We start from the raw sequence: 15246 nt of genomic DNA, 5'->3' as shown, positions 1-15246 counted from the left end.
AGTCCTCTTTTGTTTTTGTTTTTAAATTAAATGTTCTATATTTCTTAATGGGTACTTTGTATGGCAGGTGCATAGAACTATGCAACTCATGAAAAGATCCAGAAATTTGGTAATTTTAGTCAAATTAATGTTACTCAACCTTTTTTCTCCTTTTCATCTTTTGTGCTTTGTTGTCCCAAACCTCATTGCCTTCATCGTCCTCAACACACATGGGCACAAACGCATCAATATGTCTCCTTTTCCACACTGCACATGCTCATGAATTGTGTCAAAATAAATAAAAGTATTTTGTGTTAAGCTGCAAAGCATAATTCGTTGAATTTGTTATTATTTCCATTTTGAGTATTGCTGTTCAAGGGTAGAAATACACTCTGCATGAATATGATAGCTCGCAGCTTAAAGGGATAATTCGGTATTTTGCTAAAAGCACTTTGTTGCCTAGAGTTAGAAAAGAAGATCAATACGGATGACTGGTGTTGATCTCCTCACCTAACTGGGTAAGAAAGCAAAACAATTACTTTAATCAACTGAATTATTATACATTAGTGGATATATCGACTACCACCCTACAATGCAGGTAAAGTAATAGCGTAGCCTTATATACTTATATCCGTTTTGTTATTTTGTCTTTTTCTCTTTTGGTTCTCTTAGCACCTGCTTGAAGTTTCACATGGGCATACTGAATCTCAAGGCGCTATATCGGTATTAGGCCATTCAAATGTTCCAAGTCTGCTTTTGACTATTGACTCATTGAACACTAAGAACAAGCGGATGCTGTTAACACTTCTCACGACCAATTGCAGTCTGCACACTCGCAGCAGAGACGGAGTTAAGCCGACTTGCTGTTGCTGCTGGCTGTTGCAGTAAAACTCTGAGATGTAACTGAGAAAGCAGCAATGCCACCGAGCCTGTCCCCTCTGCTTGCTCGTGTGGAACATATGGATATATGTGTGCCAGTTAGCAAGACAAGTCAAGCGGGACCAATGCGACAAAGCTCATTAGGAACAAGGGACAGAGCGATGTACGTGTGGGATGTGTTATTCTGTTGTGATGTAGAGCCTTCCTCAAACACTGTCAGACCATGACTGCAAGAAGACAGAAATGTCTGGAAAGCTATTCAGCTCTGACTTTAATATACATTTCTTTGACGTTCTCCAGGTTTAGATAACTTTTTAAGAGGACGACATGACGGTAACAATGTTTATTTCATATAAATTTGCAGAAATGGGTTACCATATTCTGGCGTGGCTCCACTTGTGCAGCTTCATCCAAGAATACAGATTTGTTTTCAGATTAATTCCTTCTTTGTTCATCTGACAAAACGCTCCGGGTCTGAGGAACATTCAAAGTGGAGGTGTTGCCTGTGGTGTTGAAGTTTTTTGTTACTTTTGGTCTTTATAATGTCTGTTGGATAATCAAATCTTTGCTCTGTTGCCTTTCTAAAGAGTGTGGGGCCAGTCTTGCATCATGCATTTGTATAATTGGGAGGCCTAAAACACTAAGTAGCTCAATGTACTTCCTCCAAATAGCATATGAGGTTTGTCATGTGTCAGGGTGCATCTGTAAGTCTGCGCCAGTGTGTGAGAGAAGGTGGATGAGTATTAGTGGTGCACGCAGATGTAAAAGAACCAAGTGTGTGTTTGCCTGAGCAAGATGGGGGCACATGGGTTATCTGTGCAGCCTGCCTCGCGGTCATGTTTAACAGCCTGCCCCTCCTGTTTATGATAGGTTCCTAATCATTCACACTGGGGGAGTGTGTGTACAGTAATGCCTTCAGACAGCTCTCATATGAGTGTCTGCGTAGATCAACCCCTCTCCACTGATAATAATGAGCCCTCTGGGTGAGAACAGGGTGGAAACAGTGGGTGAGGAGGGTCATAAAGTGTAGAATATTAATGTCTAAGAAGCCCCCCCCCCCCAGTATAATTTTCACTTAGTCTTCTTGCATCTCCTTTTAAGAGCTTTTTTTCACAGTACACTGCCATTTCCATATCAGCAATTAACAGCAGCAAACCCAAAATGACTACTACAGTTAAACTGCCTGCATAATAAACTATACAGTGCAACTCAACCCCCCTGCTCCTCTTGACTCTTGTCATCATGATGCCCTATTTTTAAGCTGCATAAATCCGAGTTCCCTCGTTTTTGTCTTTCATCTCTTGTGTTTGCTCCTTGTGCCCTGGGGAGTTCTGGCCCACTGTGTTGTTTGTAATGATCTTTGGGACATCTGAACCATCCCGTGCTGACGCTTTCATAACAGGCGTCCGACCCATTATATAATAACAAGCATAATGGCAAAACAACGGTACAATCTCAGTTCATTATCGAGCGGTTTAGACAAAACATTTATTATTTACCAATCTGAATGGCTGAACTTTATGTTTCTTTGCCTTAACATGCTTTCCCATTGTCTTCTCAATGGAGGTCAGATCATAGTTTTTATTGCTGAAACTGCAGTGAATGAGCCAAGTGCATGCTTTGACCACACACAGAAGAACTTATATATGATATATAACATGTAGAATAATGTCATTTTTATTGCTATTATTGCTATCACCGTCATAATTAGTTACTTGCTAATATGTATATAGTTTAATGAGGTCCAATGGCATTGTTCTGTGAACTAAGCAGCTTTACCAATCTAAAGGGAGGACTTTTCTTCCTACAGACAAAAAGGTATATGAAAGGCCGATGTTCTTCAAAGACACCAAACAATTATGTTTCAATGGTCAAAAATATTTTACATCACATTGCAATCAATGTATCTCCTGTTCCAGGCTTTTCAAGTAAAGTCTGCCACAAAATAGGTTCCTCCTAAAACACACCTACATTTTTAAGCATAATCATTCATCTAGAAAAGCCAATCACTAACAAGTGTAGCTCTTAAATAATCATAAGAGGAACAAAAAAACATTAAATGGAATAAATCTCACTTAAGTCACACAACGAACAAAGTATTTTGAGGCTCAATAAGATTAAATGTGAACACTTAAGGGCAATAAATGAAGTATTCAGAATTGTATTACTGACAGTGTGGAATAATCAGTCTTCAGACCATCATGTAGGAAATTAAAATGTATGGAAAATATATATAATTATATAACAATTTGAAAAATCCAAATGATGAGAAAACATTCACCCTCTTCCTGGTGTGTGGTGGAGGGGCTACATTTGGTGAACCTTTGACCTCAGCCTTTTTAAAATGCTGGCGACAGCCCTGATGCTACGCAGACCATTCCCTCTGTGTTTGTGCAAGTTGTGTGATTATGTGCGTGTCATGTTGAATGTAGGCTAATTCAGCGCCTCACATGTTTCTACTTCTGGACAATGAAGCTTGAAGGAATCCATCAATCTTTAATGACATGTCGGAGAAAGTCTTTATCCCTCCTCTGGCCCATCACGGGACTCTACTCCTCCTAGTGGTGATGAAACAGAACAAGAGGCAACTTATTCTCGTTTTAACAACCGCACTTGTGCTCGTCTATCATCATGAGTTTTTATGTGCCCATCAACGTAGAGTAGATATGGAATCGGCCATTAATGACTACACAATTAGAGAGAAGGCTTTAAAGAGCGATACATTTCAATTTAGGAACGATAAACCTAGTGAGTTGGTAACTAATTGTAACTGCTCCTGGAGTAATGGGAGCCCTTTGGACTGAGGTCAGGATGACTCAAAATCAGTTTCAAACAGCTTTTACGCAGCTGCTTTCGCCGCTTTAGTTGCCCACTCATTCTGGCAGGTATATCTTATAATGATATATGCAGAGAGAAACTTTTCAAGTTCTAATTAAAAGACGGGCAAAGTGGCCCACAGTGTAGTAGTTTTGGAGTTCATGACAGTGAGGGTGGAGACAATGCTATCCAAGTGAGACTGATATCTTTGCAAAAAACGCCTCTCTCGCTCCATTTGTCAACATTTGCCTGTTTCCTTTCTCTGGTCGTCTCTCCCCATGTCCCAGCATCTGGATACCTTTGGGATGGAGGGGAGGAGAGGGGAGATGTGGCCTTGTTTCATCCCTCCCATCCCGCTGTTCCCCAGGGGGGCTTGGGTTGGTTTGTGATCTTGTGTCTCACATGATAGAGACACATCTAATCCTGTTAGGCGTTAATTTCTTCCAGCGGAATAGAGGAGACAGCAGGAGGGAGAAAAGAGGAGAAGATGAAAGACGGAATGGTTGAGGAGAGAGGGGAATATTTAAAAACACTCTATTTGCTGGCCCACATATTGGTTTTGGGTTAGAGTATATAGCACATACATGTGTGTGTGTGTTTGTGTTTGTGTGTACCCTCGTGGGATCTTCCCGGCTGTTGCCTGCATATCTGACTCAAGGTGTTTTCCCCTCGCTGTCTTTATGTATCTGCTACATCTCTGCTCCCTGTGTGAGAAAGTTTACCCTCTAGGCCCCATCTGAGCTCCAGGCCCCCAAGGCTTCTGCATTCCCAAAGCTCCTACACACCGGAGCCCCTCAGGCTCCCTGCTTTACCACAGGGAATACCCCCAAGAACCCCTAGGCCCCTCAGACAGTGAGGAGCAGCAGCTCTGCACAAGAGAGCTAGCCCGAGGGGAGGGGGGATGCTGTCTGGGAATACAACTAACAACATGCTTCACTAAACATTTGAACTGTTCTTGACAGCGCCTCCTGTTGGTGTAGCACTGTTTTTGCATGCAGGCCTCCTTGTAGCCCCGTTTAGTTTCCTCTCTGGAGCCTTGACCTTGTTAACAATCCCTTGGGGCTCATAGAGGCCTCCGTGTGCTACATGTGCATTGACCTTTCCTGCTCCCGGAGGTTAAATAATGTCTTTTTGACCCAAAGAAACACAGGCGGAGCTTTATAATATTGCTGGATGCGCCTGGGACTTCACTGAATGACTTATTGACAACAATATCACACCTTATCAGACCAAGTAAATTAAAAGACTCAATAGTATAGAGAAAGTCAAGGTTGGAACTTGAATGAACTGTGCTTGTTTCTTGGCTTTCATTGTGACAGTGAGGTTAAATCACACTTGCATTCAAAAAGAAAGCTTTTTGTGGGGTTGCACGTGAATATGGAGGCTGTGAAGCTAGCAGGCCTGCTGTCCTACAGATGTCTTGGGCTGTGCGTTACCAGGTGTGCGTCACCTGAGATTACCCACGCTGACACCCCTTAAAGGCAAACAGCCAGAAGTACAGCTGAGGGGGCATCTGGTGGTGTGTGTGCATGCAAGTGTGTATGCGTGTATATGTGTGTGTGTGTGTTCATGCATTCAGATTGGTGGTAACGTTTGGCAGAATGGGACTGAGTGCAGACATTTGTGGTGCTATCAGATACTTTCTCCCACTATCTCTGATCAGAAACAATCTATTGAAGGAATGTAGATCAGGGAGATCCATGTAGGAGTGATGTTTCTTTGAATGTGTGCGATAATGATGGCAGTAATGTATGAGGATGTTTAAAGCATGGGTTCCTCACGCAGCACACAGCCTTGGCAGACTCCAGTTAAGAGTGAACTGGAGTGAGTAAAATGTTGAACTCCGCTGTCCCTCTGATCTTCCTCTTCCTCCTGGGGCCCCTGCAGCGAGAGAACAAAGAGAAGCCGTTCTTAATCAAAGTGCATTGGATTAAGAAGCTGAAAAAAACAGATCACAGAGCTACTACTTCTCTTAGCCATTTAGTGGATTGGAAAACAACCTGAATCACCACTTCATATGAGTCTGTGACCCTGAAATAGCAGAACGGCATTTTAATCTTTCTGTTAGTTTAGAAAGTGTCAGGATCTGTTATGGAAATAAAAGCAGCAATGCAGAAGCAAAAGTGTGTACGTGCTGTATGTGTGTTTATGAGTTTGAGAGAATGCCTTCAGTGAATGTATGTTGCGGTTTCTATGTGTGAACATGTAGCCAACAGCTAAATATACCATGTGCGTGCTTACATTGCTTTTCCAGGTATGTGACATCATTAGCCCACAGAGCCATGCAGCTGCTCTATTCTTCATACATTGAGTCATATTTTATTAACCTACCTGCTGTAGCTGAATCATCTCATCTCCTATAGACTTGACTCACAACTCCATACACATCATGTATATTTGATGGGGCAGGGCCATGCTCTGAACACGCCTTCCTGTTTCTCACGTTCGTTGATTTTAACATATTTATTGTGGCCACTCAGGGCAAGACTGGTGTGAATATGTACTATATGAAGAATGAAGTGTAAGAGTGAAAGCAGTATTATGGGATCAGTCACACTCCAGCACTCACAGCTCAACTCCCATCAGCTGGACTGAAAAGGCTGATACTGCCATCATGTGGCTCAGTGATGTAAAATACCATTCCACACTGGAGGACATTATTTACAATTGGGACTTTAATGTGTGTGCTTTTGTGTGTGTGTGTGTGTGTGTGTGTGTGTGTGTGTGTGTGTGTGTGTGTGTGTGTGTGTGCGTGTGTCCACGCGTCCACTCGCTTGTAGGGGCCCAGCTTATGTAGAAGGGGCAGTCAGTGAAGTACAGCCAGCTGACACTGAGGTATGTGTCTTTTCTAATGAGATTTACTGGGCTCCAGATGTTCCTAGTTATGAAGATGTGTGTCAGAGATTTAGGAGGGTGAGACCTGCACCCTGTCAGAGTTGCAGCTGGGTGCTGTTTTACTGTCTGTCACCCCCCTCCCCCCCTCCCCCCTCATCCCCCACCACCACCACTCATAGGTGGCCTCTTAACCTGACAACACCAACACCTCTTCTCTTTCTCACTCACTAACACACACACACAAGCACACGCTCTTAAAAGACAACAACGTGAATCAACATTTTATGAACTTAGAAAAAAACATAGAAAAAACAAAAGGAACGTCTATAAATGTAAGCAAATACACCACATATGTACAAAGCAATTTAGAGAGTATATATACTGTAAGAATATTAAGATTTTCACATTTCCCAAATCAAAAAATCTCAATTTAATAGACAAAAAAAAGACACATTGTCTATTTCCTAAATCCAGTTTACATTGTCCAGCACATTTTTAAGGTGACAGAATTTAACAATAAAAAAAGAAGCCAGTGCAAGTGTACTAAAATATCCAAAAGAGTGTATCAACATTTTCCTGATCTCACATAAAAACAATCTTCTTCTTGGCTCAGGATTACTGTGGCATTGTACCCTCTCAGTTTTTAAGTCAAATAACCAGAACTAGTTCTAGTTGAGTTGCATCAGGAAGATCTGGGGTTCATCAGAGTCTCTGTCTGAGTGGCTGGCAAAGGGAGGCATCAGCTGGGCTCACCACTCCAGCGAGTCTGGCAAGGCACCATAACCGCTGACCAGGCTCCAGCGTCCTCCTCCACTAGCTGGCACGACATAATGTCACCTTCCTCTCCGTCCTCCACTCGCTGCTCAGATGGCAGGCTGCAGCTTGGTCAGGTTCCTCTGGTGCATGCTGTGGTGGCGCACCAGCTCGTCAGAGCGGGCAAACTTCTTCTGACAGTTGGACCAGCGGCAGGTAAAGGGCTTCTCACCTGACAAACGAGGAAAAACAAGAGAAATCATTGCTTTAGTTGCTTGAGTTGATTCAACTCATGGAATGCAAACTTGTGTTTTGTTGTACATGGATTAATTAAAGTAAGGTGTGCCAACAAAAACATCTCATTGGGAAAAGAATGGTAGGAAATAAAGGTATACGCACTTGTTTTACCTGTATGAGTCCGAGTGTGCGTCTTAAGATGATCTGACCGTGAAAACTTTCTCTGACAGGTCTCGCACTGAAAGGGCTTCACTCCTACACAGAGGTGCAAACGGTTGTTTGTTTGTTGAGACAGACATGAGAAGAGGGTGAGGTGAGGGTCAAAGGTTTAAATACACAATGAGATGATCGATCACTGCGGAGGTTTAAATCATTTCAAATAAAAATTGTTCAGGGAGATTTTACAGTCTAAACATATTGTTTTTGTTTAGTTAAAAAAACTATTTTTAAATTCAAGTCATTTAGAAATCACACATAATAACAAATTGAACCTTATGGTACACCTGTAGTGTCATATTGTATTATTTTAGTTAGCTGTTACATTTTCTGGTAGGCCATCTTCAAACTGCCAGGTATACAACCCTGATGGGAACATACAAAATCCTACATTTATTTATTTATCGGCCTAAAAGTAGTCAAATTAAATATACTGAATCTAAAAACACTTGAATCTGCCAATAAAAGACCCACCTGGAATTTTAAAGTATTTTATAATGTGAAACGTGTTTTTTTAAAGACTGAGGTCATGACCTCAGTGGTAGCTACGGCCCTGGAGGAAACTCATACAGTAGCTTGACACCGGTGTACCTGTGTGCCTGCGCTGGTGCCTCTTTAACTGGTCTGAACGAGAGAATCTGCGGCCGCAGTCTGGGAAATCACACTGGTAGGGCTTCTCTCCTGCAAAATAAACCACCCACATCAACAGCTTTATCAATCTACTTTCAACACAGCTACACACATTCAAACCTGAGCACAAACACTTGTTTCACCCACCGAATACGCCATGCCTATTTAATCTTTTTTAAACTCGACTTCCACAGCCTGTACGTATTTCTCATTGTAATCTATAAAAAGCAGAAGCTTGAGGCGCGGGCAGGAAAAAGTCAAATCCTCTCACCTGTATGTTTGCGGCCGTGCATCTGCAGATGTGATAGTTTGAAGTATCTCTTGCTGCAGCCAGGATAAGCACATACAAATGGACGCTTTTCATTGGCCTCTGATGATGACCTCACAGCTGGTGGAGCAATACCAGCTACGCGTCGAACATCCTTTAGGAAGGAGAAGTCAGAGGGCTTTGTAGTCGAGAAATTCACTTGTATTTATTTATTGTATGTCTGTGTATGTATTGCATGTGTGTTGGCTCTGACTGACCTGAAGTCCTCTGAAGACACCGTGTGTGTGTATGTGGTACTGGGCACTGACGAGCATGGGTGGAGGAGGGGCTGGGGAGTCACTTTCATAGCTGGGTGGATGGCCACTGTCGGGCAGGAGCAAAATTAGATTGATTAATTAAAACACTGAAAAGTGTGAGTGCAGAGTTTTAGCAAAACAAATAATTTGATAGATTTGTCAGACAGGCAGTTAGATACGGTTGGTAAACAGATACATACTAAATTGTGTTCATTCAGTCCAATATAGTCAAGGCTAAAACCACAAAGAGTTTAATCTACATGAGAAAAGTCACACACACTTTATAATCACAACTACATCCTTATCACGACTTAACTCGAAAAGTGAAGGGCCCTTACTTTGCAAAAATTGTCTTTAAAACATACAATAGAAGCACAAGACTGCACACAAACACATACACAAACATGAATACAGTCTTCTCCACATCCTGATTTCCCTTGGCAGTAGGCCAACAGCCATCTGGTCAAATCCTCCTCTTCCTCCTCCTCCTCTGCACCACCACAAACATTGGTCAACACTGAAGAATACAGCATGTTATTTAAATTTAAAACAAAGGCTCACCTCTTTATGGAAGATGCCAGGTTGTTCATTTGGTTCCATGTTACACAATCGAGCTGAGATGCCATTTGGTACAGGTTATCACTGAGTGAAACATACAGCACAGCCATTAGCATTTTACATTTGTGAAAACTAGATTTTCACTCTTTATTTGGTTTGTGACATTTCAAGGCAACTAAAAATGTTCAATCAAAGGGTTATAGAACAAGGTCAGCTCTGAGGTTATGAACGATGAAAGGGAAAATGTATCTTATTTATGTTCCTGTCATTTCTCTTCCTTTGTAAGGATAATGAAGACGTTTCATTCAGGGGAAACTCCAAATTGCTCGCTTATTAACACATCCTGTCCACCCACCACACTCCTCACTGGCTTCATTAAAAAACATGGGCTCAGAGCCATTCTTTACCTTGGCAGATCACACTACCGCACACATACACACACACACACACACACACACACACACACACACACACACACACACACACACACACACACACACATTTAACAGAAACACACACACTTGGAGATGCAGCACTCTGCGGGGGTGAGTGCCTCCGTGCCTAGTACACCATGGACCAGTGCATGACATCACTCTGTCCTCAGTATCATTAAAGGTGGGAACCAGTTTCGGGGGAATTCTGGACGGCATTCCTTGAGAAGTCCTTGAAGGAAGGATCGTGATGGCTCGCTAATCAGCTCTGAGCTATGTTAAACTGTGGAAAGACTCACTGATATCGGACACATATTCACGCTGTGTATGTGAGAGCGTGTGCGTGTGCATGTCTCTGTGTTTGTTTGAGGGTTTCCAGCTCATGCCATAAAGCTATAACAGCAGCAACGTCTTCCTTCCTCTTATCAACTTCTGTTCCAGTATTTGGGTTGCACATGTTCCTTTTCTCCAACAACATCGCGGAGTGGCATTCAAAGAATTTCATCCTAATTTACCCTTTGAGATGTTTTGCATCAAAATGAAAACAAGTTGGAAGCCCATTCAGAGGTTACAACGAGCAGATTCCCAGCCTTAACTACACCACATCCCCCACTTAACTTTCACTTTCACTGAACTTGTCTCTTTTACTTTCCCCCTCATTTTTCCTCAGGGTGGACTCAGACACATCAGCAGTAGATCGCTCAGTGTTTGTTTTGGCCTGCTGAGCACCAGTGGGCAGCACTTAACCTCAGAACAAATTAGGATTCAGGATCCAGACAATGCAGAGGCAGACGCAGGGCTTAGCGTAGGATCAGAGAGAGTTCACACTTCTAAAAATGACCACAAGTGAGGGAGCTGCATGTGGTGTCGGTGGAAGGAATCTGACATTAATTGATGAGTGAGGAGTCTAAAAAACGTTTGGGAAGAGTGGAATTGTAACAAGAGCGGATTCGAGGTAGCGGGAGTCAAATAAAGCAACAATAGGCGCATGAAGAATCAAATAATTGTACCTGTTGTAGTTTCTCAGCAGCAGAGCTTGGCTGCTCGGACAGGATTCTGATGGATTGTGGCAACCAAACATGGGAGGAGGAGCAGGGTACTGCTGGTCAACTAAAAATACAATCACAAAAGTTGCTTATTTTCTCTATAATTAATAGATTGTTTTGGTCTATAAAATGTATTTTCCCAGGAGCTGGCATATTTAAATGGCTTGTTTTGTCCAACCATCACCACAGAAGACAAAGAAAACAGACAAATATTCCCACTTTTAGTTGAAATGATTAATCAATTATTGAAATAGTTGATAATTAATTTTGGCAATTAACAAATAGTTTATGTAAATTTCTAGTTTTCAAAGTTCAGGTTTTCATTGCCCTTTTACAGCTTACTATCCAGTATTAAGCTGAAAACTCTCCCAAAAATGTTTATGTTGTATTTGATGTATATTTCAAGTTTCTTTAGAGCAGACACAAAACACAAAAAAAACATTTTTTAAATGAATATTAAGACATATGCATACATGCATGCACAGACGCTCAGCTCTTCCCTTCAAAGAGAGAACGGGTCAATCACAAACAGTGGTCCTTTTCAGGCTCATATAGTATATTGGTCCCCAGACAGTTTTTGACATTCCTGCAGAGTCACATAAAGCTGTTTCCTCAAGTTATCATTTCTAAAGTCATTAACCATATGTATATGCTTAAAGAGCGAGAGGGAGGCTGTGTTTATGTATGCCTGCGTCTTATGACAGAGACGGCGAGAGATGAAGGAAAAATGGAGAACAGTGATTCTGTTGTGATATGAAAAATGATGGGTTACTTATATAACCTTGCCGTGACATGACAGTCTTCCAGTCTGCGAGTCAATTTAGTGAAAAGGCATCAGGATGTAGACAGTTACCTATGTTGTTTGGCGGTGACAGAGTGTCCTCGTGTTTGAAGGACAGGCTGGAGAGCTGAGGGGTGTGGTGAGATGGAGTGTGACCATAACTGGGGTTGCTGTCTAAACCCACTGCTCCATAGCCTAAAAAAAAGAAAACAAAGAGAGAAGCAATGGTACATTTAAATGATCTTATTTGCCTGGTTGAGTCATTAGATCTCGCAAACAAAGTTTGCAGTATCTGGTCAGTTACCTGGTAATAGCTCTTAGACCCTGCAGGGTTACCACAGAGAGACATTCATCAAACTAGTAAATCCTATTTCCTTGTAACATATCCCCACCATCTATCTTTGGCCTTGTGGTTTCAGTATTTATGGCAGGTGGAAAAAGAAATTTGGCAAAAACACCACAGACAGACTGAGATGAGCTACTGCAGAATATGCTCAGTAGAAAAACAAGGTTGAGAAGTGATGAATTGAATGTATGCTTAATAAATTCATTCATTTCTTCATTCATTAGCATTTATAAGACAGCAATAAATTGTTATGTCTTTTTTTTGGGGGGGGGGGGTAGATGGAAAGTTAAAGAAGAATGTTGCATTTGAGAAAGCTATGTGAAAGTGATGATAGAAGCATATGCAACGTGTGTGCATGTTTATTTTACATACACAGCGTAGGTCGCTATAGCCTGAGTCAGGCCTGTTGAAAGGTTTCTGAAGAAAAATGACTCACAAATTCTTACTTAAATCCCTGCAGCCTGCAGAGCACTACGCTGAGTATTCTATCACTTCATCAAAAATGACATTCCACTCAGCAAACAACGAAAGACTCACTACTGACTCTGAAATTCACATCAGCAGACACATGCAGCCTTAAACCTGACATCTGAGTAGTGAGCCCCAATAGACAACAATCAAGCGTTGTTTACAGCAGAGGTAGATAGATCATATCCAGGAAACAGATATGAAGTTTGACTTCAGATTAAGATTCCAGATAAATAACAGTTTTAATCTGTTTTGCGCAGGTCTGTTGGAATTAAAAGATCCCAGAAGTATTGTTTGGAGTAGAAAATCAGGCCCGAAGATTCACAGTTCATCACTTCAAAATGTTCCACTTAATTCTTAGTTTTTGTTTTAGGAATTCTCCGAGAGAAATACTTCGAAATAAAGGTTTGCACTTGTGGTCAAATGTTTTCAATTTACATTTTTCCATATAACATAAAACCACACGTTTAAATGCAAAATGTTGTTATTTATTTACAATCAGCTGATGAGCGCATTCAGCATCCTTGCCTCCTGTCCTTGGCTAATTTCGATTCACTGGATGCATTAAGTCTCCCTAAGTTAAGTTCCCTACAGCTTGTATGACGACTGCAACATTGACTGTGGCAGCTCAACAGGTTATTTATACATGTGTATTTTTTATGAACTTGGTTGGTATGAATACGCGATACTGGATTACCATTATGGTTGCTGTGAACCAGTGCTAGTGATATCTGTTTGTCATTGCTGCAGTTAGACAAGCTTGTGTTTTTAAAACTGTCACAGATCTATTGTTAATTGTAGAAAACAACGTGCATGACAAAGGACTGTGTGTGCATTCAGTATTATAAAATACTTGAAAATACAATGTACTTGAATTTCATATGGATGCATAAGAGATACCATTCAAAAGTTCATAACTATTGGCATCGCATTTGACAAATGGACAAAGAGGTAATGCAGTAATAAGACCTGGTGAAACCTTACTAATGATCTACCTGCATATATTTATACTGATGCCCTAACGGTCGTTGTGACTCTGCCAGTGACAGAAAACTTTCATTTCTGCTGAAAAGCCCAGTGCAAAGGAATTGTTATGTCTGCCAGAGCATCACCAGAAAGCTGTCAAGCTTGTTCCTGACATGGGACAGAATGACCCAGTACAGCACGGAACATCCTGCTAAGTACACAACACTGTTGACAACCCCTAAACACGAAGTTACATCATGATCACATGCAGCAGGAAAAACACAAAAACAATCTGGATTTTATTGATTAGTGTGTGAAAACATCTGTTCGTCATGTGTTAGTGTCCTGACATACCATTAAGTTGATGAGAGAAGACAGAGGTGGGAGTGGTAATGAGCAGGCTTACCCTGGTTCCTGGGTGCAGGAGGACTGTCCATACAGCCGGGCAGGTAGGTTCCATTAGGAAACATCAGTGGTTGACCTGCAGTTGGCTCTCCGAAGGCCCCAACTCGACAGGGGCCCGAGCCTGTAAACTGGCCCGAGAAGTGCACTGTGAAGGCCCCGAGTCCACAGTGAGGGTCCTCTATTGGATCAGTGGTCCCCCAACCTGGTTCCTGCTTGATGAGGGAGTGGTGGGAGGGCAGGGAGCTGTAGGGAGTGCCAGGGTGGAGGTCCAGCAGCTGGGTCCACTGGCCACCACCAACGGACATCCCACAGCCACCACCAGCGCCTGGTAAGGACGGCACAGGAGGCGCTGGAGATAAGAGGGTCAGATCTCGAACATCTGACCCCATCGACATGGCTCCACACGGTTCGGTCAGCATTGGTGAAGGTAGGTCGAGACAGTCCAAAGAAGGAGCGATGTTAGTCCGGTGGAAGACACACAGTGTCTTAAAAAGTCACACAGTAATGAACTGTAAAGTCTCCTGAAAGTTTAACAAAACACCTAAAAACAATTAACTGAAGAAGCAAACATCAGCGGTCACAACATGCTATAAGAGCCATCTTTCCCACCACAAGTCACGAACTGAAGAATAAAAATAAATGCATTAGCGTCGATGACCAAAATGTGCACGCCGAATCTCACGCTCCCTGGGTATCGGCAGTGGGTTTGGAGTGGGAGTCTGTTAGGGTAACAGTGCCTTGTCCCTCTGTCTCTATAATGTCTGACTTTCCTTACTCTCCTGAAGGCTCAAATACTGCACAACCCATTGGACAGGGGGAGGAGCGAGGGAGGCTGAGAAGGAGATGACTCCCTTGCCTTGCCCCGGTCAGCACAGACTGCACTTCTGCGTAGATTCTGACTAATGTCACATTTGCATGAGTGGGTGTTGCTCTTCATTCTTTGTCCAAGTTCAAGCGTTGCTTATATTCAATGTTTGTGTTAGCGCGTATGAATAAGTGTGTGCAAGATGGAAAGAGGTGACTGTGCTGACACACTATAGCAATTAAACAGCCACATGAGTATTAGTTAGTAAGTAAAAGACTAGTTAGAAAAAGTTCACATCTTGTAGATGTCCATGTAAGTGCGTATTCTAATTGTGATTAATTGTTTTGTATGGCTCAGAGATTTGTAAAAATGTAATATTTTATTTTCAATTTGTGAGTCAACACATCCTGCATATCTGTAACAGTACAGATATTCAGAGCTAAATAAAATATATATTTTTTTTTTTAAATTAAATTTTAAGAACAGCAAAACTGAAACGTTTTTTTAATCTGTACACTATTGACCTCAGC

At 42.0% G+C, this 15246-nt stretch overlaps 1 protein-coding gene across 3 annotated transcripts; it reads right to left on the bottom strand.

The window, feature by feature from the left end:
• Window positions 1-6688: 6688 nt before the first annotated feature.
• On the bottom strand, window positions 6689-14555 carry wt1b (WT1 transcription factor b). 3 transcript variants are annotated; one of them, XM_076110029.1, is made up of 9 exons: window positions 13913-14555; window positions 11799-11921; window positions 10910-11009; window positions 9472-9552; window positions 8872-8977; window positions 8618-8768; window positions 8308-8397; window positions 7663-7755; window positions 6689-7495 (listed from the first exon to the last, which is right to left on the bottom strand). In XM_076110029.1, the coding sequence occupies exons 1-9, from the start codon at window positions 14328-14330 to the stop codon at window positions 7374-7376; spliced, it is 1284 nt and encodes a 427-aa protein (XP_075966144.1). In that variant the 5' UTR covers window positions 14331-14555; the 3' UTR covers window positions 6689-7373. The 3 variants fall into 3 exon arrangements, with proteins under 3 accessions (XP_075966144.1, XP_075966145.1, XP_075966146.1); XM_076110030.1 differs by having other exon boundaries at window positions 7672-7755; XM_076110031.1 differs by lacking the exon at window positions 9472-9552.
• Window positions 14556-15246: the final 691 nt, after the last annotated feature.

Source organism: Anarhichas minor, unplaced genomic scaffold (assembly GCF_050575085.1).
Source record: "Anarhichas minor isolate MPS153535 unplaced genomic scaffold, ASM5057508v1 ptg000042l, whole genome shotgun sequence".
NCBI classification, from domain to species: domain Eukaryota; kingdom Metazoa; phylum Chordata; class Actinopteri; order Perciformes; family Anarhichadidae; genus Anarhichas; species Anarhichas minor.
Note: the sequence above shows the minus strand (reverse complement) of the source record. Positions and strands in the feature narration are given on the sequence as shown.